Genomic DNA, 24,676 nt, shown 5'->3' with positions numbered 1-24,676 from the left:
AGACGTAGAAGAGCAGGTTGGTAACAAGGCAGAGACTTTTTGTTGCATCCAGGAAACATAGCTTTTCATCAAGGAGAAGGGTTTTCTTTGAGAAAAACAATGGAAAAAGGTATTTCGAATAAATGGAACAAAGAAGCAAGCAGGCATGACTATTTTAATATATGATCAAAACAAACTCAAAATCACACCTAATCTGTTTAAGTTACAGATTAGGTTTCCCCTTTGAGAGATAGAAAAAAAGACAAAATTCATTTCAAATTAAATATAGCAAACTAAAAATTAGAACATAAGTAAATGAAATTCTATACAGGAAATATGTGTAATAAATGTATCAATAAAAATGAAAGGACCAGAGGCAGGCAGATCTTCGTGAGTTCAATACCAGCCTGGTCTACAGAGCAGGATCCAGGATAGGTGCAAAGCTACACAGAGAAACCCTGTCTCATAAAACCAAAAAAAGAAAGAAAGAACCTAGAGTAAAGCAAAAGTATGCGAAAAAGATATTCAGCAAGTGGCCACAAGAAGCGAACAGCCATAACTATTTTAATATCTGACAAAATAGACTTCAAATCAAAACTAATAAGAAGAAATAGTTAAGGGCCTTACACATTCATTAAAGAAACACACCCTTCTAGGGGCTGTTACTATCTTAATATTCATGCATCAAATATGAGGGTACCCAACTTTCATAAAAGAAACACCATTATACCTAAAATAACACATTGACACTAATGCAGTGATAGAAATAGCAGAAAGTGTACAAGGTCATGGGAGCTGAACAACTAACTCATTGCTGAACAAAAACTGAGTAAAGGAGGAAATTAAAAACTTTGTAGAACTGAATAAAAGTTAAGCACAACACAGCCACAGTTATGAGACAAAATGTGGTTCCTAGAAGCAAGCGCATAGCTCCAAGTACCTACATTAAAAAAAAAAAAAAAGAACCTGGAAAGACCTTATATTAATAACTTAAGGACATACTTTAAAACATTAGTAAAACAATAATAAATAAAACCCAAAAAGTGTAGATGGGAAGAAATAGTCAACTTAGTGCTCAAATCAATAGGATAGAAATAAATAGGAAACAATACAAGGAATCAATGATAGTAAGAGTTGATTCTATGAGAAAACTCACCTGAATGCTAACCTGAGAAAATGTCTGCCAAACTTGTTTCTTTTACCATATATTTTTTATCTACATTCCTTCAAGATTAAATATGGCTTCAGTTTATAAAATTCTGAAAACTACACATCAGAGACATTTACATTCTACTACACACAGAACTAATACTGGCTAGAGTGATAACCTGTGAGTGTCATGGTTGGTGACAGACTACGGACTACGTTTTTATTATTGTGAGTCATATTGTAATCCAGGAGAATCAGAACAGTTCTGGAAGGTGGTAATGTTGCATGTCATGTGGAGAAAACATAACCAATGCACCACATGGCGGTGTGTGGGGCCCCTCACTGTGACTCATGGAAATTGATAGAAGTGGCTGTATGCTGAGCATGCAGTGAAATGACTACTTGGACCCTTCTTTCCTTAACGTCCTGGATGCTCAAGACAAATGGGTACCAAAGTGTGTGTTTCTTGACAACAAGGAGCATGAATATGGCTACTAGAGGTTCTCTGCTATTGTTTCCATGTCTTGAAGTTCTTCATGTGCCTGAGAGCAGGGTAGAAAACAGCCTTCTGGATGGGTGAGTGAGCCAGTGGAAGAGGGTTGTAGAGAAGGCTCCCACTTAGACACCAGTGAAGAGCTAGAGAAGCGTTATCTGTGGGAAATGATAGATTGCTCAGTACACAGACAACGCTTTGTGGTCCATAGGTGTAATTTTTTAGTTTATAATTAAATGACTAAAAGTTAACTTAGTGAATATAAACATAGACAAGGATTGATTCTAGAAACTTTTCATAATTATTGCCAAATGATTTCAATGTTGCTGACACTTAGATATATGGGAATCATACTCTCTCATAGTCTTTATTAGGAACATAAATACCCAGACCACATGTGTATGTTGTATACATTAGCTTTTCTACATAATTCATGTTCACAAGTATTATTCATATTCCAGCTGAAAATATCTTTGTATGAATGGTTTACATTATGACATGTGTAAGGATTCTTAAAAATCTTTTCAAATAAGATTTATTTTCAGATTCTACTGTCTGTCTTTTATCTAAAGGTAGTAAAAAAATACAAAGAATTGAATATATACTTGATTTGTGAACAAAACCCAGACCTTTTGTCATGTGGTTTATATTTATTTTGGCAATGCCCCATGTATGTGCATGTGTGTGTGCTTGTGCCTATGCCTTTGTGTGTGTGTGTGTGTGTGTGTGTGTGTGTAGAGGGTGTCAGATTCCTAGGAGCCCAAGTCACAGACACTTGTGAGCTGCCTACATATAAGTGTTAGAAACTTGACTCCCAACAGCTCTCTAGAATCTGCATGTTCTACTGAGCGCCTTGTCATGTGATTTAAAAACTGTCATCAATTTTAAGTTTTCAACTGATGTTCCTTTGGTATACATATATGTACATGAACATAAACACAAATATGTGCTAAGCCTAAAGATGTTAGTAGGCCAATATAAAAATTACTCAGGGGACAATTTTCAGTACCAAAATGGTGTTGACCTGTGGGGTGCTATTGTGCTGTGTTTTCAGAATCAGTCACCTCTGGGAAGTCCTTTTTACTTGGGTTGGGGATGTCAAAGAAAAGAGGCCCCTTGTATTTTAGTTGCTCAGAGAGTTGGACTGTTTGGCAGTATTATAGTAAAGAGGTGGTGTCACAGGTGAAGTGATGGAGTTAGGACTATTTCCAAATGTTCCTCTTTGGGTGCTGGGAAGAAAGCTGAGGGTCGGGAAATAGTCTTTTTGGCCACATAATTTAACAGGCTGTGGGTGCGGTGCAGTGACTCCATTTCTAAAGGATTTTTCCTCTGAAGTGTCTGTCTGTTCCTCAGGATTTTTTTTTTCCTAGCCAACATATGCCCAGGATTTGAAATCAGCATAAGAATTTTCTTTCATACTTAGTGTTTCTCCTTAGTGTGTTGCCATTACAAGATGCTGGACAAACCATTGTTCTCATGGGCAGAAGTCAGTTGCTTCTGATTCTAGATATATACTTGGAAGTCAGTTCCTTCCTTCCTTCCTTCCTTCCTTCCTTCCTTCCTTCCTTCCTTCCTTCCTTCCTTCCTTCCTTCTCTTTTTGTTATTGGTTCTTTGACAGTTTCCTCGTGTATGTCTGGCTGCCCTCAAACAGGCCAGACTGGCCTTGAGTATCTGAGAATGAACTTATACTGTTGATGCTCCTGAATGTATGTCCTGAGTAATAATGAGCTTACAGATATGCATCATTATGACTAGTTTATGCTGAGGATCAAACGCAGGGTTTCATGCATGCTAGGCAAGAACTCTACTAATTGGGCTACATCCCCAGGCCCTGAAACTTCCTTTTTCAGTAGCCATGTGTTCCAGCTTGGCTGCACTTTCCATTTCTTCCAGAGTTATTTTAGACTATTTCCTGTTTGCTAACATTGTGTTAGTAGGTCAAAGTTTATACTCTGCCGAGATTCAGATATTCTTCAGTACTTTTTGCCCAGCATTGTGTCCACCTTGTGACCTGAACTCTATTCACTGGATTTCTTTTCTTGGAGAATTTAACTTAATTCATTGAGTTGAAAAGATCTGTCTTGGAGCAGTGTGAAGAAGCAGCGAGAACGACCCCCGGACGCCGCCATGCCCCAAAGAAAGGCTGAAGGGGATACTAAAGGAGATAAAGCCAAGGTGAAGGACGAGCCACAGAGAAGATCTGCAAGGTTGTCTGCTAAACCTGCTCCTCCAAAGCCAGAGCCCAAGTCTAAAAAGGCCCCTGCAAAGAAGGGAGAGAAGGTTCCCAAGGGGAAGAAGGGGAAGGCTGATCTGGGAAGGATGCGAACAATCCTGCAGAAAATGGAGACGCCAAAACAGACCAGGCACAAAAAGCTGAAGGTGCTGGAGATGCCAAGTGAAATGTGTGCATTGGTTTTGCCGGTCTATTAGGCAATCTGGACTTTGCAGTGGTATCATTGTGTTCTCAAAAGAGCAGCGGTTCCTTTTATAAATGATTGTGGATCTTCAGATTGATAATTCTGCCATGATCGTTTGGTTTCCTGAAAGTCAGGGTCGGCTTGTGAAAAGCTGTTCAACAACATCCTCAGTGTGAACTGTCAGCCCTCACTCTAAGCTCTCCCCCTTTGCAAAGCATCGAATGAAGACACATCAGGTTTTATAGTGGCTTTCTAATTTTGGTAGTCTATACAAAAAGGGTGTTTGGAAGTTCTTGTAGTCTGTTAATGACTGTCTGCCCGTGTCCTGCCTGAAAAACCATGATTGTTTATGGAAAGTATCTTTAATAAAGCTGGATACAGTTTGGCTTGGAAAAAAAAAAAGAAAAGATCTGTCTTCCTCAGACACCAGGAATATACTTGGTGCACATACATTTATGAAGGAGAAACTCTCTCTCTCTCTCTCTCTCTCTCTCTCTCTCTCTCTCTCTCTCTCTCTCTCTCACACACACACACACACACACACACACACACACACACACACTTTAAAACATCTTAAAATTATGCTTGTTTGTGTGTGTGTGTGTGTGTGTGTGTGTGTATGCATGTATGTGCATGGGTGCTCATGCAAGAGTCAGTTCTCTCCTCCTATCTTGTGGGTCCCAGGGATTGAACTTAGGTATCAGCCTTGGTGGCACAAGTGCCCCAAGACATTGAGCTATCTCACCACCCCTGTGCTCTTCCTTCTTGATAACAAAAGGCAAAAAGCCCTTTAATTTCATCTCACATAAAGGTAAAGTCAGTCCTGAAGTAGCAAAAGCAACAGTGAGACAGGGTTGGCAGATGAAAGAAGCTAATGAGTTGTCTGGATGCTTCATGTGTTGAAGTCCATTCCTGATCATTTTAGTGGCAGCCATTTTTTTCATCATGTGACTTCGCACAACAGCCCTTTGTCATCATCCTATAATCATCTAATTCATTATATTTTATAGCTCTCATGGAAGGCACCATCTCCCTTTTTGCCTGCTGTGAAATCACTGTTATCTGGGAACGGTTATTTGTATTCACATGCAGAGGGGCAGAGAAAGAGGCTGAAACGGAGAAGGGGCTTCTGAAGAAGAGGCTAGCTTCTCTGGAGAACTCTGCTAGTTCCACATTTCCTTTCGGGAGATCCTTGCTATGCCCAACGGCTCACTGTTATGAGATCCAGGATGGAGATGGATCATATCCACATTCCAACCACAAGTCAGGACTTGCTTGTTCCTTTTGGCACATTTTCACATCCTGAGCACGTTTTAAGATATATCCATCTGCTATCTAAATACGAGCAGTATCATGGGGGAATGCGTCTGAGAGTTCACTTCAGACCCTTCCCAAGCTCCTGCCTGTGACTTCCAGATTGGCAGCCACAAATGAATCTCATTAAGATTCTCTTCAGTGCTGTAGAATGCTCTGGCCATACTTTGACTGGGGAGTGTTGAGTACTTCTCTGAATTGAATGCTGGCACTGTTCAGGTTAGGCTATGTTGCCATGTCAGGGGAACGAGCTAACAAATCCTAGCTAAATAGTTTGGGCTGTACTATTAGGAATGCTAGATAAGGCCATTCCATGGAACTCCTATCATACATTCTTGGATTGAAAATAATCGGTCTCTCAACAGTTTAGAAAGAAGTCCTTGGAAAGGGCCTTTTGAACACTATGAGAAATGATAATGCTATGTGGAGACACTCAAAGGGTGTCCTTATACCTCCCAACTTGCTAATGTAAAAAATATGAGGGATTTTCATGACTATGGGACAAATATAAATGTGAAATAAGCTACCACTATTAGCAGCTGAAGGATTTTCAGCTTCTCTCAGATGTAATTACTCAAGTAATGGGATTGTAACTGCTGGGATTGAATGTGTTACTGTATACTCTGTAAACCATCATGGAATCTGTAACATCTCTTCTGCAATCATTAGCAATGTTAAGAAGAAAAAGTGATTAATTGTCAGCATGGATAAACATTTAATTAATGCCCATAAAAAGGCAGAGCTTTGAGGACATGGTAGGTTATTGAATTCTTAGAGGGCAACTCTCCAAAGAACTACATGCTAGTTACAAACTACACTTTGAAAGTTTTCCAGGGACTAGTCGTATCTGCATACCTCACAAAAAAAGTGTGATTTCATCAGAACTGTTGGGAAACACAAAATGATGTGTCAAAAGTAATCATATGCCTTAATTAAGAATGAAAGGATAACAACCAAGTGGCTTTGCCTTTTTCAGTGATTCTAATATAGTCAGTTAATTGTAAATTATAAGCAGAGGTGTGTGAATTTTCCAGAATTAAATTATGAATGACATCAAAATGTAGCCTTATTACCTAATGCTTGGCTATAGCTACTCTTTGTCAGCCAGAGAACACAACTTTGAGTTCCCAAGGAAGAACAAACATATCTATAATGTAAAGTTGCTTTGGATGTGGGTTTCTATGAATTCTGAAGTTTTCAAGTGATGGCTGATCAGTCCATTAACAAATATTTGGCTTGTGTATGGTTATGGGACTTGGCAACTCAACACATCCTTACAGTTCCTAAGTTTTGTTTCACAGTAGATGTGGATAGGTGTGGGAGCCCATTTTCAGGTTCCTGGTGGCTTCACCAGTAGGTCCGAATAGAGAGGATGATTAGGACCATGGACCTGATTGCAGGTGTCTGAGATGGTCTGCATTTGGCTGTGATGGAGGAAGGGGGAAGAGGTCTTTTGCTCCACCCCTTGGCATCTCCATAAATACCCTGGGGCAGAGACAGTCAGGGCCCACTGGAAAAGGTTTCAAGTCCTCTGGAGGCTATCCTTTATTTTCTATCTGTTTATCTCCACACTATAAATCCTTCTAATATTTCCTGCTGCTCACACTCTAGAAAACTCTGGGGAGCTGTGGGGTTGGTGGGTAAACGCCCCACAGAATGGCGCCATGAACAAGGACTAAAGGAAAAAAAAGGACTAAAGACAAAAAAAGGGGACTAAAGACAAATGAACAGGGACTAAAGAATAAGTAATAGGAACAAAAGAAAAAGGAAAGTAATAGTTTTATTCCAGAGTTTTTGGTGAAAGTGTGAGTCAGCCCTGCCAGTGGAAAGTGGCATGCCAGTGTAGTAGAAAAGCTCTCCTTTGAGCTTATGGGGAAGAAAAAGTTTCCTATGGAAGCTTTTGACCTGGGGACAGCTGAAATGCTAAGTCCAAGCTGCAGGAGAAAGGGATTTCTCCCTGAGGCAAAAATGCGGGTGTAAGAAGTCAAAAAGTTTAAAGTTCAGAAGTTTTGGGGAAAGTTGGTCTTTCTCTCTTGAGGGAAAAAAGATCTTTCTCTTAAACTAAAAAGCATTTCTTGGAAAATTTGGGGTGGGGGAATCTCTAAAAAGCCTTACTCTTTCTCAAAAGCTCTCTTAAACTTAAAAACTAAAGCCTTTAACTTTCTCAAAAGGACAATTAGAATCACTGAAGACATTAGTATGGGGAGCACCTATGATTAGCTCTAAGTTAAGGAAAACAACAAATTTAAGACAGCAAAACCTCTCTAAGTTCTCTTTCAAGCTTGAAAAATCCTCCCTGCAATGCAGGAGGCAGGGACAAGTTCCTAAAAACCTCTTCTACAAGGCCCTGGGTTCGATTCTCAGCTCAAATAAAAAAACAAAACAAAACAAAACAAAAAACAAAAAACACCAAAAAACAAAAACAAAAAACAAAGCTCTTCTAAGCTCTGTCTCTTGAAGCTAGTAAAGGACAGTGGGTCAGAGTCCCCTGAGGGAAATGCTCAGGAGAGTGCAGGTAAAGAGCTACACAGAGCTCAAAAGGGCAGAAAACCTTACCTGAGAAAAGCAAAAAAGCCAAGACTTTCAGTTACAGCCAAGCTGAGGCATCAAGGGTTTTGTTTGAGCTTTTCAGAATGAAAAGGTGCTCCTAATCATCCTAATGCAAAGATGCCCTGAAGCAATGCCAACTGTTAGCATCTTATCCTATCTTCTGAGCAAAAACCCAGAGGCGACTGGCCAGCATCTCTGAGTTGGAGTGCATTTCGGGGATACTAGGGTTCTTGCAGTTGTAGACTTCCTGGAGCACACAGCTGAGGCAGGAAGGTGCAGAGCCAAGGGGAAGATTGTTAATGAACAAACAAAGCTAAAGCCGGAGGGAACAGCACAGTTGTCCACTTTCCTACAAGTCCCGGGTTCATAGGTCCACAGCTGCAAAAAGACATCTAAGAAAGGCTTTCCTACCAGAGAAAGGACCTTTCTGGGAAAGCAGTGAAGCTGAACTGTGTCTGAAGCAGTTGTGCTGCTGAGTCAGAACCTGTCTGGGGAAAGAGCCCAGCCAGGGCAGAACAGAACTATCCAGGAGTAAAGCTTTCTTTTCAGTCAGAGAAAGCATGTCTTTGAGAGAAGCTTTGTTTTAACTAGTCAGTGAGATGAAGGAGTGTAGCTCTAAGGGGTGGTGGATTGCCTCTGGCATAAGGTCTGCCCTTGAGCACCCAGACAAACACAACCCACTGGGGGAATGGGCCAGGTGAAGGCCTGAGGAGGCAAAACACCTGTTCTAATGGGAGTTTAGAGATGGCAAAAACCTCCCCTGTTAGAAAAGCAGAAGCTTGATTTATGAACACAAACTCCACAGACCCCAAAACCAGAAACGGACAAAAGCCCCTACCTTCAGTAGCAGGGAAAGCCCCACTGTAGTGTCGGAAACTGTTTCTGGGGTAGAGGGGATAAAATGAGACCAAACTGGGAACTGTCAGGGAGAAACTCTGAAGAAACGGAGAAGGGACAGATTCCTCCCCAGAAAATGCATGACCTGACAAAGCTCCTAGAGTTTGAAGCAGATTGGGGGAGTGGGGGAGAGCCTCTACCTCCAAAGGCAGCTAGCAGAGGAACAGAGCAGCCTGAGATATCTGAAGCTCTGCATCTGAGGGGAAAGGAACAAGCAAAATGAGAATAACATCAGTGGGAGAAAATCTCTCTGAAGGAGCTATGGAAAAGCTCTGCTGTTGTAAATGTTTTTGCTTTTCACTGACTGGCTAAGGCAAACACAAGCACCCAGGAAAGTTGCTATCAGGAACTGTCAGCCTCAATACTGGCTAACAAGGCAGGTGCAGTTCTGATTCTGGCCCAGTGTCAAATGAAGGAGAGACACCTGTTGAAGCCAGCTGAAGAGAGAATAGAAATGTCTCAATGTCCCATAGTTGAAAACTTAAAACTCTTGGTTCAAATCTCTTGTTGCAAAAGCAAAAACTTCTAAAGCAAGTCTGATAAAAGAGAACTGGAGGTTGACTCTCGGACCCAAAAAGATCTATGGGAAATGGAGTCCATAAACTAGCTCTTCAACAGTGAGCTGATGAAGAGAAATGCATTCTGGGAATGTAGTTTTTCAGCTAAAGATGGCGATACTGTCCAAAACCTTTGCAGCTCAGAATGAAGTTTCTTCTCAAAGCAATGCTAGAAAGCTTCATCTTGCCTCTTGAGAACTCAGATCAGACAAAAAGCTACCTATAAGAGCAAACAAGCCACTTTAAAATCCTTAAAACAAGAGAAAGCAGTTTATACACTGAATGCTGTCTTAGATATTAAGAAACTTATGGGAAACTAGAAATTCTTGACCTCTTGAACAAACAGCCTGCAATGAGTGATTCCTTTGCAAATCTAATTAAGGGGATAAGAAACAGGCATTCAAAAAAGAAATGACTCCTTTATAGACTGGAAACAAACTTCAGAAATGCTGTCTTAAAAAAAATAGTTGCTTCACCTGAAAGTTCCTTGTAAGAAATGAATGCTAAATATTACAGCTGCTAATAATATTAGGAGTTAAAGCTAATGAAGTGAAAATACTAAATCCTGAAAGTGCTTTTTCTCAGAGTAAGCCAATGAAGAATATGTTTCATGAAAGAACATCTATTCTTGACTCCTTTGCATAGAAACAGTTTTGGTGAAAATATTGGAACTAACAACAATCAAGTCAAAATTGTTCAACAAATTCAAGATGCTTTTCCCAAAAGAAAGCTGCCATGCTTTGTGGTCCATATTTGAGCTCACTCCAATCTTCCTGGTCCTTTAGCTGAGGGTAATGCAATGGCTGATAAGTTAACAAAGATAGGAGCATTATCCCAAGTGGACATGGCTCAACAGTCACATGCTCTTCATCATCAAAACAGCAAAAGCTTAAGAAAGCAATTTTATCTCGCCAAAGAAGCAGCTTGTCAAATAGTTAAAGGATGTGGTGTATGACCAAAATATTTTCCCGTCTCTCACTTAGGGGTAAACCCTCGAGGTCTTCTTCCTAATCATCTATGGCAAATGGATGTTACTCATATTGCAGAACTTGGCAAATTAAAATACCTACATGTGACCATTGACACTTATTCAGGATTTTTAACGGCCAGTGCACAACCTTGCGAAGCTACAAAACATGTAATTATGCACTGCTTGAAGTGTTTTTGATATATGGGTATACCAAAAATTATTAAAACTGATAATAGTTCTGGATACAGTAGTAAGGCATTTCAACAATTTTGCACCCAATGGGAAATTGTACAGAAAACAGGTATTCCTTATAATCCTCAGGGACAAGGTATTGTAGAAAGTCTTAAAATACCACTTCAAAAAATAAAAATAGAAAAGGAAGAAATTTACCCTCAAATGCCACATAATGCATTAATTAAATCATGCTCTTTTGTTCTGAACTTTGTGAATATGGATGTCATGTGTGCAGTCTGCTGCAGATAGATTTTGGCACAGTGGCACCCAAGCGACTTTTGCTCAAGTGAAATGGAAAGATCCCTTGTGGAAGGGTCCCTGATCCTGTGTTAATACGGTGTCAAGGACATGTTTGTGTTTTTTCACAAGAGAATGAAGCTTGGTGGTTACTGGAGGTCTGCTCCGATGAGGATTCTATAAAGGAACCAGAACGAAATGATTAGTGTTTCTGAGGTTTTGTCACTGGTTAATGCAAACAATGAGGAAACAGAGTTTGGAGTTGTGTTGCTTTTGGCTTTACTAGCTCCTTTAGAAAAACACTTTGTATCATCTAATAGCTGTACAGTTTTTTTGCAAAGAGCTTTATAGCAGCTAAATATGGTAATTTCACCCTCAGTGGGAAGTGAAGTTTTTTGGTAGAACAAACCAAAAGTACTGCTGTAATAGAAACGTTCATCTGAATTGAAACAATTAGAGGAGCTATTATGAATTTGGGAGAAGGGACAGCCTCTAGTTAAAAAGTGTTTACTGCTGACAGTGCATCTCTGCCTGTTCTTCAGGAAGGACTGAGAGAACTCAGCAACTTTGGGGTGTGGCTTTGTCCCAAGAATGTTACAGTCCCCTAGCAACAAGTATCACAACTCTATAATGACAACTCACTAAATCCCAGTGTTGTATACCAAAGCTGACTATAAACTCTAAACTTTAGAAATGATGTATATACTTCCTGTCTAGTTAAGAGAATCTTTCTAATAGAGATAGTGATGACAATTAAGAGTAAGAAGTAGAAAAAGATGAAAATAAGATATGTGAGTTTGTAGAAGTTATTCTGTCTTGTTAGATCTGTGTTAAGAAATCTTTAGGTGTTAAGTTAGATATATGCTAATGGTAGCCCTATATAAGTTTGTAAAATAGATCTATTAGAGTTCCTTTAAGAATATAAGGTTGCAGCTGGGCGGTGGTGGCGCACGCCTTTAATCCCAGCACTTGAGAGGCAGAGGCAGGCGGACCTTGTGAGTTCGAGGCCAGCCTGGGCTACCAAGTGAGTTCCAGGAAAGGCGCAAAGCTACACAGAGAAACCCTGTCTCAAAAAAACAAACAAACAAACAAAAGAATATAAGGCTGCAACAAGTATCTAAGGTAGTCTTAAGACATGTAGTAATAAGCTTGTAAGAAGTAAAGATGCTAGTTGTAAATGTAAGTTTAAATAAGTAATAAGATGGAATGAATATAACTATATGAGAAGTAATAAATATATTTGCTAAAGTAGTTCTATAGTTTCCTTAAGGAGTATAAATAAGTAGATGTTAATATGTTATATGTGAGTTTGTAAAAATGTGCAAATGTTGAGTGTGAGTTTATGCTTAAGCACACACTATATTTGAGTTTGTGAAAAAGTATAAATGTTAAGTGTGAGTCTATTCTTAATGTATATGATGAAAGAACCTGAGACACAGAAGGTAGTGTGCTAGTAGACTGAAAAGCAGGCAGTCTGAATGGTTTCAAAAGCTCCAGAAGCCGCTAAGAAGCTAAGGATGGTGGACCACAATAAGGCATCCGCAGCTGAGATTCATGGAAAATCAACGCAACACAGCAAAACCTGAGCTAACAGCAAAAACGTTGAAAATATTACTGTAACTAAGAAGGTCTCTGACTTGAGAATAAAAGTTGCAGAGACACTTGTTTGGACCAAAATTGTTAATTGCAAAAAGTTTGGTTGTAAAACGTCTCTGTAGCATGAATCTTAAAAGTTCTTATTAAAAAAAAACAAACCCAGAGCCAGGTATTGGGGTGAATGCTGGAAGATCAGAAGCAGAACAAGCCACAGCCACCTCACCTCGCCAGTTCCTCAGCTGATCCTGTTTCCTTAGACTGGAAGCCTCTGAGTCCTCATCCAGAATGAATCTCCCCTGAACTGTTGCTAGAAGCCTTAACTAGCTTGCAGTGGGACAATTTTGAGTTTACATATAGTAAAGACCTAGGAACTGTTTTCTGGAATTGGGTTAAAAATGGAACTGTTTAAATGAGGAAATTTGTTTCTACCTAGACTAAAAATGCAGTTTTGTGTATGCATATATGCTTTATTAACTGGTGATTCATGAATTGTTTTATGGGACTGTTTATGTAAAAATGGAATTACTTATGGAACTGGATTTGTGTTACAAATGGAACTGTTTAAAAGGAAAAGTTTGGGTTTTCTAACTAGGCTTGAGATTTTGTTTAAAATATTATAAAGAAAAGGGAGAGTTAATATTCCTTAGTCTATGTAATTTAAAAAATATGTTCTTATTTGAGTGGATTGATGTTATGTTTTGTTAGTAAGAAAAGCACTTTAACTAAAAGTTAAAGTGTAAAGAGTTTTATTATGAAACTGCTTTTGGAAGTTTTGCTAAAAGTTTTCAAAGTGTTAATGGTTAGATTGAGAATTCTGCATTTCATGATTAGGACCGCTGGCCTTAGTGCAGGTATCTGAAATGATCCGCACTTAGCTGTGCTGGGGGAGGAGGTCTTTCGCTCCACCCTTTGGCATCTCTATAAATACCCTGGGGCAGAGACAGTCAGAGCCAGTTGCAAAAGGTTCCAGGCCTTCTCCAGGCTATCCTTTCTTTTGTTTATCTCCGCAATATAAATCCTATCTAATTTTTCCTGCTGCTCACACTCAAGAAAACTCTGGGGAACTGTGAGGTTGGTGGGTAAACGCCTCAGAGATAGGTAACTTGTGAATTTGGTTTGATACTCTGTATTTACTAGGAGAATAACTATAGTTAAAAAGCAAATAGTGGCTCTCTGGGGAAGCAAAGGCGGTGAGGTGGTAAGATAAGGCTTTTTCTTTGGTCTTCCCTTCACCTTGAGGACCTTTCAAAAGACTTTTCAAGACGTGGGCTGATCGCTTCCTGCTGCTTGAGTGTTGTAGCGCTTTGGGTCGCCATGGGTAAGTCGGATTTTCTGAGCCCCAAGGCCATCTCGAATAGAATTAAATCCAAAGGACTCCAGAAGCTTCGCTGGTACTGCCAGATGTGCCAGAAACAATGCCGTGACGAGAATGGCTTTAAATGTCACTGTGGGTCTGAATCTCATCAAAGACAGCTGTTGCTGGCTTCAGAAAACCCTCAGCAGTTTATGGATTATTTTTCAGAGGAATTCCGAAGTGACTTTCTGGAACTTTTGAGGCGATGCTTTGGCACTAAGAGAGTCCACAACAACGTTGTCTACAATGAATACATCAGTCATCGAGAGCACGTCCATATGAACGCCACTCAGTGGGAAACGCTGACTGACTTTACCAAGTGGCTGGGCAGAGAGGGCTTGTGTAAAGTGGAAGAGACACCAAAAGGTTGGTACATTCAGTACATAGACAGAGATCCGGAAACTATTCGCTGGCAACTGGAGTTAGAAAAGAAGAAGAAGCTAAGTCTTGAGGATGAAGAGAAGACTGCCAAGTTCATTGAGGAGCAGGTGGGAAGAGGTCTGGAGGGCAAAGAGCAGGAGACCCCGGTTTTTACAGAATTGAGCCGAGAAAATGATGAGGAAAAAGTCACATTCAAGCTGAAGAAAGGAGCAGGTAGCTCAGCGGGAGCAACATCGTCCAAGTCAAGCTCCTTGGGACCCAGTGCACTGATGAGGCGGGGAAGTGCAGTCTCGGTGAGAAGGAAGGAGTCTTCCCAGAGCTCGGCTCAGCCTGCAAAGAAGAGAAAGAAGTCCGCACTGGACGAAATCATGGAGCTTGAAGAGGAGAAGAGAAGAACTGCGCGAACAGACGCCTGGCTACAGCCTGGAATCGTTGTGAAAATTATAACCAAGAAACTCGGAGAGAAATACCACAAGAAGAAGGGTGTCGTGAAGGAAGTGATTGACAGATACACAGCTCTGGTAAAGATGATTGAATCAGGAGACAGGCTGAAACTGGACCAGACTCATCTAGAGACTGTCATTCCAGCACCGGGCAAAAGAATTCTGGTTTTGAATGGTGGCTACAGAGGGAATGAAGGCACCCTGGACTCCATCAATGAAGAGGCCTTTTCAGCCACCATAGTCATTGAAACTGGACCTTTGAAAGGACGCAGAGTGGAAGGGATCCAGTATGAAGACATATCTAAACTTGCTTGAGCTTGGAAGTTGGCTAACAATACATTGAAATCGTGGAGCATCAGGTCGATGTTAGTCAAGACTTATTTTGAATAAGAAGTGGATCTACTGAAATACTCATGGGTAATTGTTTGGGTAAATTTATAATAAAATCTAGCGATTTGTAAGTGTCAAAACTGTCATTTTATCTTTGTTCCTTTTTCCTCCATAATGCTCCCATGATGATTTTTGCCATCATTAAAGAATACTATAGTACAGTGTTTCATGTGAGACAATTTGGAAAAAATAGCAAATTCGTTTACCACATTAGTGTCTGTGTGTTTCTAATCTGGCAAGCTTGACCTTCATTCGGCTGACTCATTAGAGTCACTTATCTCTTGCTAGAAAAAGACCAGTGAAAGAGGTCACCTTATCTTATTAAGAAATCCTTTAGAGTCTGTTGAGGTGGCTTAACAGTGCAGAGTACCGGCTTTTCTTCCAGAGAACCCACTTTACATTCCCAGCACCCACATGGTGGCTCACAACCATCTGTAACTCCAGGACCGGATCCTGTGCCCTCTTAAGGCCAGTGCATGACATGCTGAACAGATGTCCATGCCTGACAAACACCCACACTCATAAAGAAATCCTTCAGTTGCTTTTGTGTCCCACCTTTGGTTCCTCTGGACCATATTGGAGAAAGAACTGCCTTGGAACAATCCTTAGGTCTAAGGGTGTCTAACTGGTGGACCATAGGCTGTGCTCTTCTTTTCCATGACAATTGAGCCATGATGTTGTCATTTACAAAGTTCATGCTTGAGAACCAGGCCTTTGTGATATTTTAATTATGTTGAAATGTTACTTTTTTGTATGTTAACAAATAAAGTTTCTCTGGAGATCAGAGGTCACATAACAAAGTCACATATTGAGTATAAACAGTCAGGCAGTGCAGCCCACGCCCTTCATCCAATCACATGGCAGGCAGAGTCTCTGTGTAGTCAAGGACACAGCCAAGAGTGGTGACACGCCCGCCCTTAATCCCTGATCCCTTGGCAGGCAGAATCTCCGTGGTCAAGGACACAGCCAAGTGTCATTACAGGAGCCTTTAATCCCAGTATCAACCATAGAGACCTGGGGGGTCTATATAGAAAGGTAGTGATGAGGAAGTGATGTGGCTGGTCTTAGAGCCAATGAGAAGGCAGAATAGGTAAGCAATAAAAGCTCAGGTTAGGCAGGAAGAAGCTCTCTTGTGTGAGAAACTATGGCTTGGTGGTGAGCTAAAGGGTAGTCAGTGGCTCTTTGCTAATTCTCTGATCTCTTGGGCTGTTACCCCTGTATTTATCTCTGTGTTTCTTATTTACTAAGACTTTTAAGAATTTCATCTACAGACGATCAAGTTACAATTTATATTTATGTATAATCCAATTCTTATACAAAGCAAGTACCCTTAGACAATAGAGTTACACAGTACCTTGACTAACATCAACCAGATGCTCCATGATTTCAATGTATTGTTAACCAATTTCCAAGCTCAAGCAAGTTTAGATATGTCTTCATACTGGATCCCTTCCACTCTGTGTCCTTTCAAAGGTCCAGTTTCAATAACTATGGTGGCTGAAAAGGCCTCTTCATTGATGGAGTCCAGGGTGCCTTCATTCCCTCTATAGCCACGATTCAAAACTAGAATTTTTTGCCCGGTGCTGGAATGACAGTCTCTAGATAAGTCTGGTCCAATTTCAGCCTGTCTCCTGAGTCAATCATCTTTACCACAGCTGTACACACACACACACACACACACACACACACACACACACACACACACACACATTTAATAAGATACTGCTTAATTCTATTAATTTAGGAGTTTTTTCATTTATGGTTTTAAAGAAATATGTTGTGTGTTTGTGAGTATTTGTGTGTGTGCTACACATGTCAGGACTCTGCACAGGTCAGAAAAGGGCATTGGATCTGTAACTGCAGTTATGGATGAATGTGAGTTGACACGTGGGTACTGAGAACTGAACTTGGACCCCCTCTGCAAAGGCAGAAAATGCTCTTCACTGCTGTACCAACTCTCCAGGCCTTTGCATTTCCAGTCTTTACCATAAAGAAAACTGACTTAGTTTATAGTCATTTTAGAACAGTCTGTAAAACTTTGAAACAAAAAAAAAATTGTAACTCAGGTATAATCTCTGTTAAGACTTGATTTTCTTAGTTAAGTTTTCCCATTCATTAAGATAAAATTCACAATTAATTGAATTGGTTTAATAGTAACTGTGTGACTGATACTGGGGTCAAGATGGTGAACATAGGCCACATGGGACCAAAAGATAGCTAATATGTCTAGAAAGTAGCAGATCATTGTTAGTCAGCTGAGATCTCAATTGTTCATACTGTATGTAACTAAATATCAAGTTGTAAGTTGTCCCTGGGATCCTCTAAAGAATGAACAGGATTACTTAGGGAGAAAGCTGCTCTTTTCCAACTGTCCCCATTAAATTGTTGGTCTTGTTTGAAATCCAAGTTTGACTATTAATTTAAAATGGAAAATAAATCAACATTTTTTTTCTGGTCTCAAGAGAGATTCTATATGACAGTTACTGATGAAGTTACTTTTATGAGTGATGCATGTTGAAACATCAGCTTTTCAAGGTTGGTCACACGAGTCACTCCTATGAGACTGATTTTACAGAGCAGTTCTATGGAAGTATTCTAGAGAACTGGTACTCTATGTTTGCACGTAAATGTATCTAGTTGGGCAGTGTTGTCCTGCAGCCCAGGGGTTCAGTGTAGATCTGTTATGAAGCAGCTAGGAGGAAGTAATGGCCCTGTTTGTCGTCAAGAGTCACCCAGCGTCTCACAGTTGACCCTCCTGTGTACTGACAGTCAACAGTTAGATGGATTTTCACACAACACCAGCTCCTGGACTTGGTCTCAGTGGCAGCTTGACTCACCAACCACGCCCTGGGCTTCACCTTGATTAACACACATCATCTGAGTATAAACTCCTGAGACTTCTTTGCAAACGTTTATATTCTTCAGGTGGGTCAGAGGCCCTTTAGACCACTCTAACATCTGGATTTCCTTTGAGTTGCTGAAGCTGAGGAAACTGCTAAGCTAAAATTTTAAAAATACATACAGCACGTTAACATCAGTGAGTCTTCAAAAAATGGAGTGGGGCCCGTTCAGTTTCATTTGCTCATCAGAAATGTCACAGGAGTTTGTGAAAAGGCTCAGTGTTTGCCTTTCATCATAGGAAAGATGGTCTGTTGTGTTTTGTCATAGAAAAGATAATCTGCCTATGATGTAAGATGGTTGCTAAGTGGTCTCACCATTTCTCCATGCTTACTGATGTAATAATAATTACATAATTAATAACTCATTGTTTTCTGTCTGGTAAGGCAATACCATTTGGATGGTGTACTCAGAATCCACCATTTTAGTTCATGTGTCTGTATTGTGGTGGCATATAACATACCTAATTTTGTGATTTAATTATCATTGTAAAGTTACATTTTAATTATGTGGAAGACAATAGCATGTCTGTACTGTTACTTCCAATAACAAAAACTTTTATAAAGATTAAAAAAAGTAAATAGTGTCTTCTTTACTTGACAACGAGTTGGATACTTCAAGGGCTCTTCATTTTATATTTTAGCTCTGTTTTTGACAATTTTAACTCCTTCTAGTAGACTCTTATAACAAGAATTTCCTTTTTCCCATGTTTCTAAATGAAGCTTTCTCAGAGTATGTCACACCCTTTGGACGTGATTTTGCATTCTCAGCAACATGGCCATTGGGACTTAGATGAGACTTCACGCTTAGCTCGAAGAGTGTCTCCTCTCCTTGCCCTTACTTCTGTTTCCTATTGAAGTATGCGATAGGAAATAGTGCAGACTTAGGATATTGGAACTGGTTATCAAGAGATGTTGTGGATATCTTCAAGAGTTTATATTTCTATCTGTCTCGCGCACATGTCCCCCAGACCCCAAGTTCAAGCCGCAGTTTTCTGGCCTCCATGTTAATCCAGCCTTTCCTCTCAACTTCTCAATCATGGTGTAGCAGTTCAAGTGAAGCATGGAAGCAGTCACAGGCCATTTTCTTTTAACTGCTCCCCGCTGATTCCCCTTTGTGTCTGTTCTCTCTTCAGAATCATTTTGATTTGCTCTTACTTCTGATGTATTGGGATTCATCCCAAATTTGAGTCTTGGTATTTACATGTGCAGCCAGGCCTCAGGCTGCCATTCCACTTCCTGTGCAATCCTAGCACTCCGGCAGACACTTTTCCTTTTAAGTCATTGAGTCTTTGTGAGGCTCCCCTCCCTGCAAGGTGCAGAATGTCTCTTCCATCAAAATCCTCCCTCCTCCTCTGTTCTAGTTCCAGCAATACAGCCTCCTGAAGTCTGCAGTCTTCCATCTGGAATTGAATGGACTGGTGGCACTGCCACAAACACACAGGAGTGAACTGACTCACCTAAGTGACAGGCATCCATCGCTTCCTGTGTTCAGTTACTGCCATAACTGTATCACCTTTTCCTTGTGGGAGCTTTAGGAGAATAGGGGTAGTGTTATGTTATCTCTCATTCCCAGGCTCCTTCTGTTGCTGGTATAGTGCTTTTCACATAGTAGGTCTTTAATTATTATCTTTTTGTAGAACTGTTATATATACCTCATGTGTCCTTAGGACCTGTGTAGGCCGGAAGAGGGCATCAGACCGGAAAAGGGCATCAGACCTGCTGTAACTGTAGCTACTGACAGTTGCAAGCCACCATGTAGGTGCTGCAGACAAACTCAGATCCTCTGCAGAAGCTCAAGTGCTTTCAACTGCTGAGCCATCTTTTCAGTCTCCTTGAATGTCTTTTGAATGAACGTTGTTATTGAACTATGTTTGTTTGCCTTCTAGGTTGAACCATGAACTTCTAACAGTCTTTATGCTGAGTTTCGGGAGATGGAGTTCAGACCTTGATTTTCTTTGTGATAGTTAGAGATTTTTCTTGCCATCCTGACCCTCCCCACTTCGCCCAGTCCAATATTATAATGAGAAATTCTGAGTATAAATCTATAGTTTCTAGATAAACTAAAGTAGCTTTCTCCTTCCATAACATCTAGAAAAAGGTAGATATACCTATTTTAGATTTTAAAAAGATCATATTTGAAAGCAAGTGGACCAGGCTGACTGAAATTCCATAACGGAAAAGATAGACATGACAAATGGCTTTTCAATTGGTAGATTCAAGTAGAAAATAGTTACCTGTACAAAATAGAGTGGCCATCCCAGAGCTTAAACATAGAAATACAGTATCTGAACCTGGGAAATCACTGAATAAGTTTAACTTTACTCTTGATACAACCCAAGACAGAAATATAAAAGACTCAAACACATTAAAAATGTTTAAATAAGTCACCCAATATGAGTCCTATAGACAAAAGGCATAGAAAAAAAATGGAACAAAGAGTAGGAGATACATAAGACCTGGGTAAGTGGATTAACAGGACCGTACCCAGACTTCCCATCATGAGAGAAAGGATAGATGCAGTATTGGAAAAGGTAGTAGCTGAGAATTTTCCAAAAGCAGTGAATCCAAATGTCAGGTACAGATTAAAATGCTCAGAACTTCAAGTCAGAAGTCTATGAGGAAAAATACCAATACAAAGCAGCAATGGAGCTGCTTAAAGCCAATATAAAGGAAGGAAACTGTACAAACCCGATAAACAACACCACATTCTCATCAGAAGAGCAATAACATTAATGGCTGACTTCCGACACAGACACTGATGTTCAGAAAGCCATGGTGCAGTATCTTTAAAAGGCTCCCAGGCAGAAGCCACCTTTTCAGAATTCTTTATGATGGCAAAGAAAAAGGGTGTGGTTTTTAAAAGAGGAAGAACCCAAAGTTTAAACTCTATCTAAAATATAATAATTACAAAAGGAAAAATAATCCATTATGAAAGCACAAAATTATAGGAAGGGATGAAGAAGAGAAAACTCACTACAATAACAATTTTCAGTCTCTTGGACACTAAAGAGATCATTCACCTGCTAAGAGCCCTGGTTGCCCTTCCAAAGGACCCAGGTTCAATTCCTGGCACTCACATTGAAGCTGTCAACCCTTTATCAGCCTCTATAGATATCAGCTGTATATCTGCTATGTAGTTGGTAAAAATATTTTCCCATTCTGTAACATACCACTTTCTCTGAATTATGGTGTCCTTTGCCGTGCAGAAGTTTCTCAGTTTCATGAGGTCCCATTTATTAATTGTTGTTCTTAGTGCCTGTGCTAATGATGTTCTCTTCAGAAAGTTTTCTACTGAGCCAACAAGTTCAAGGCTATAGCCCACTTTATCTTCTGTCGGGTTCAGCGTGGCTGTACTTATGCTGAGGTCCTTGTTCCATTGGGAATTGAGTTTTGTACAGGGTGTATGCACCTGTCTGGATTCTTCTACATGCAGCCATCCAGTTTGTCCAGTGCCATTTGTTGAAGATGGTGTCTGTTTTCCCAGTCCGTGTATCTGGCTCCTTTAAAAAAATCAGGTGTCCGTAGATGTGTGGATTTACATCTGTGTTTTCAGTTTGATTCCACTGATGTGTGTGTGTCTGTTTTATGCCAAAGAATGACGTTTTTATTACTATAGCTCTGTAATACAATTTGAGATTGGGGATAGTGAGATTTCCAGCAGTTCTTTTTTTTTTCAGGATTGTTTCAGATATCCTGGTTTTTTGTTTGGTTTTAGTGTTATTTTGTGTATGTGTTTCCATATGAAGCTGAGAACTGTCCTATCATGATCCGTGAAGAATTGTGTTAGAGTTTTGATAGTGATTTCATTGAATTTGTAGAAGGTTTTTGGTAGGATGGCCACTCTATTTTATTAATCCTATTGATCCTTCAGCACGAGAGATCCTTCTTTTTTTTTAATTCATCTATTTATTTTACATAATGGCTGCAGCCTCCCCCGATACTCCCCTCTAAATCCCTTCACCCATCCCCACCCTCTAACCCCCTCCTCTTCTGTCTCCATCCAGGAAAGGGCAGGTCTCCTATGACTATCAATAAATCATAGAATATCAAGTTGCAGTAAGACTAAGCACCTCTTCATGTATTGAGGCTGGGCAAGGTGACCCAGAATGAGGTGAAGGGTCCAAAAAGCCACCAAAGAGTCGGAGACAGACCCTGATCTTGCTGTTAGGGGGTCCCACAAGAGGAACAAGCTATCCAACTATAACATATATGCACAGTGCCTAGTCCCATTCAGGCTCCCTGGTTGTCAGTTCAGTCTCTGAGAGCTCCTATGAACCCAGGTTAGTTTTTTTTGGGTGTGTGAGCCTTCCTGTGGTGTCCTTGACCCCTCTGGTTCCTACATCCCTTTCCCCTCCTCTTCCTCCTTCTCAGGATTCCTGAACTCTGCCTAATGTTTGGCTGTGGGTCTCTGCATCTGTTTTCAGCATTTGCCAGATCAAGCCTTTCTGATGACAACTGGGCCAGGCACCAATCTGGTCACAGGGGAAGGCCAGTTAGGCTACTGATCCACTATTGGTAGGAGTCTAAGCTGGGGTTCTCCGTGATGATCCCTGGGAGATTCCCCTGCACCAGGCTTCCACCCAACCCCGAACTGCTGCCCCCCAGCAATTCCCATCAGCCCTTTCCCCCTCCATTCTGCCCTAACCCAATTGTTCATGTTGCCATCCCCATCTGCCCTCAGTCCACTCATGAAATTTCTTCTATTTCCCCTTCCCAGGGATATTTGGGTTTCCCCCCATGGACCCTCCTTATTACCTAGTCTCTCTGGGTCTGGATTACAGCATAGTTATACTTTATTTTACCTCTAATATCTGATTATAAGTGAGTACATACCATATTTGTCTTTCTTGGTCTAGGTTACTTCACTCAGCAGAATTTTTTTTCTAGTTCCATCCATTTGCCTTCAAATGTCCTGGTGTCCTTGTTTTTAACAGCTGAGTAATATTCCATTGTTTAAGTGAACCATATTTTCTTTATCTATTCCTTGGTTGAGAGACATCTAGGCTTTCCCCAGGTTCTGCCTATTTACAAGTAAATCTGCCTTGAACATAGTTGAGCAAGTGTCCTTGTGGTATGATTGAGCATCCTTTGGGTATATGCCCAAGAGTGGTATTGCTGCATCTTGTGTTAGATTGATTTCCAGTTTTCTAAGAAACCACCATACTGACTTCCAAAGTGACTATACAAGTTTGCATTCCCACCAGGAATGAAGAAGTGTTCCCCTTACTCCATATTCTCTCCAACATAAGCTATCATCAGTGTTTTTGATCTAAGCCATTCTGACAGGTGTAGATGGAATCTCAGAGTTGTTTTGACTTGCATTTCCCTGATGGCTAAGGATGTTAAACATCTCCTTAAATGTTTCTTGGCAATTTGAGATTCTTCTCTTGAGAATTCTCTTTAGATCTGTACCCCATTTTTAATTGGATAATTTGATTTGTTGATATCTAGTTTCTTGAGTTCTTTATATATCTTGGGAATCAGCCCCATGTCAGATGTGGGGTTGATAAAGATCTTTTCACATTCTGTAAGCTGCTGTTTTTTCCTACTGGGAGTGTCCTTTGCCTTACAGAAAATTTTCAATTGCATGGGGTCCCATTTATTAATTGTCAATCTTAGTGCCTGTGCTATTGGTGTTCTGTTCATGAAATTGTCTCCTATGCCACTGAGTTCAAGATTATTTCTCAATTTCTGTTCTATCGGGTTCAGTGTAGCTGGATTTATGTTGAGGTCTTTGATCCACTTGAATCTGGTTTTTGTACAGGGAGGTAAATATGGATCTATTTGCATTCTCCTACGTACTGACATCCAGTTAGACCAGCACCATTTGTTGAAGATGCTTTCTTTTTTCCATTGTATAATTTTGGCTTCCCTGTCAAAAATCAGGTGTCTATAGGTGTGTGGATTTACAACTGGGTATTCAATTCAATTCCATTGATCCACCTGTCTGATTTTATGCCAATACCATTCAGTTTTTATGACTATAACTCTGTAGTAGAGCTTGAAATCAGGGATGGTAATTGTTGATGTGTTATTTTTTTCCTTTGGTCTTTACTCTTTGGGGGACTGCTACCAGCTCCCAAATAAATACACAGAGATGTATTCTTATTCATGAATGCCCTCCCTTAGCTTGGATTGTTACTTGCTAGCTTTTCTTAACTTAAATTATCTTTTTCTTCTGGGCTTTTACCTTTCTATGTACCTTTCTTTACTTCTTACTCAGTGACTTGCTGTGTAGCTGGGTGGCTGACTTCTGGAGTCCTCCTCTTCTTCTCCTTTTGCTACCTGATTTCTGTTCCTGTATTTCTCCTATTTATTCTCTCAGTCTCTATTCCCACCTATTTCAAAATAGTGTTCAGATAATATATAAAGGAGTTTTTTTCTATTTTATTTATTTATGTTTTGTGTATGTGACAAATATATTCCCTTTTATTGTCATTACAATTTTTTCTCTAATGTCACAACATTTTATCTTATTTAATACTGTTGTCATGGTCTGAGCCCTGCAAACTCCCAGTGGAAGGAAGTCTGTTTTCAGGTGAGGTTTTGAGGTCTGGAAAGTGTAAGAGCATGGCACTGGTGTCTGCTAAGTTTCTGGTGACAGCTCATTTTGGTACTTCATAGTGTAGCAGAAGCCAACTTATGGTGAATTAATCTCTCCTTTGTTAAAGCCTCCCACCCAGATCAAATCCTATAAAAAGATTACTCTGTCATTCATAAGAATGCAGCAGGCAATGACTGGCTTGACCCTTCTTCAGAAATCAGGCTGGAAGAAGCAGCAGCATGTTAGGAAAGAGAGAGAGATGCTCCCCCT

The 24,676-nt window shown here is 40.2% G+C and overlaps 1 protein-coding gene and 1 pseudogene across 1 annotated transcript; both read left to right on the top strand.

Annotated features, from left to right (window-relative positions):
- The first annotated feature begins 3,748 nt into the window (after nucleotides 1–3,748).
- Nucleotides 3,749–4,023, top strand: LOC118580740 (annotated as a pseudogene).
- A 9,685-nt stretch (nucleotides 4,024–13,708) lies between these two features.
- LOC118579227 (DNA/RNA-binding protein KIN17-like) lies at nucleotides 13,709–14,887 on the top strand. Its single transcript, XM_036180360.1, has one exon. The coding sequence runs from the start codon at nucleotides 13,709–13,711 to the stop codon at nucleotides 14,885–14,887; it is 1,179 nt and encodes a 392-aa protein (XP_036036253.1).
- The last annotated feature ends 9,789 nt before the right edge of the window (nucleotides 14,888–24,676 follow it).

Source organism: Onychomys torridus, chromosome 3 (assembly GCF_903995425.1).
Source record: "Onychomys torridus chromosome 3, mOncTor1.1, whole genome shotgun sequence".
NCBI lineage: Eukaryota > Metazoa > Chordata > Mammalia > Rodentia > Cricetidae > Onychomys > Onychomys torridus.
This window is presented reverse-complemented; position numbering and strand designations above follow the sequence as displayed.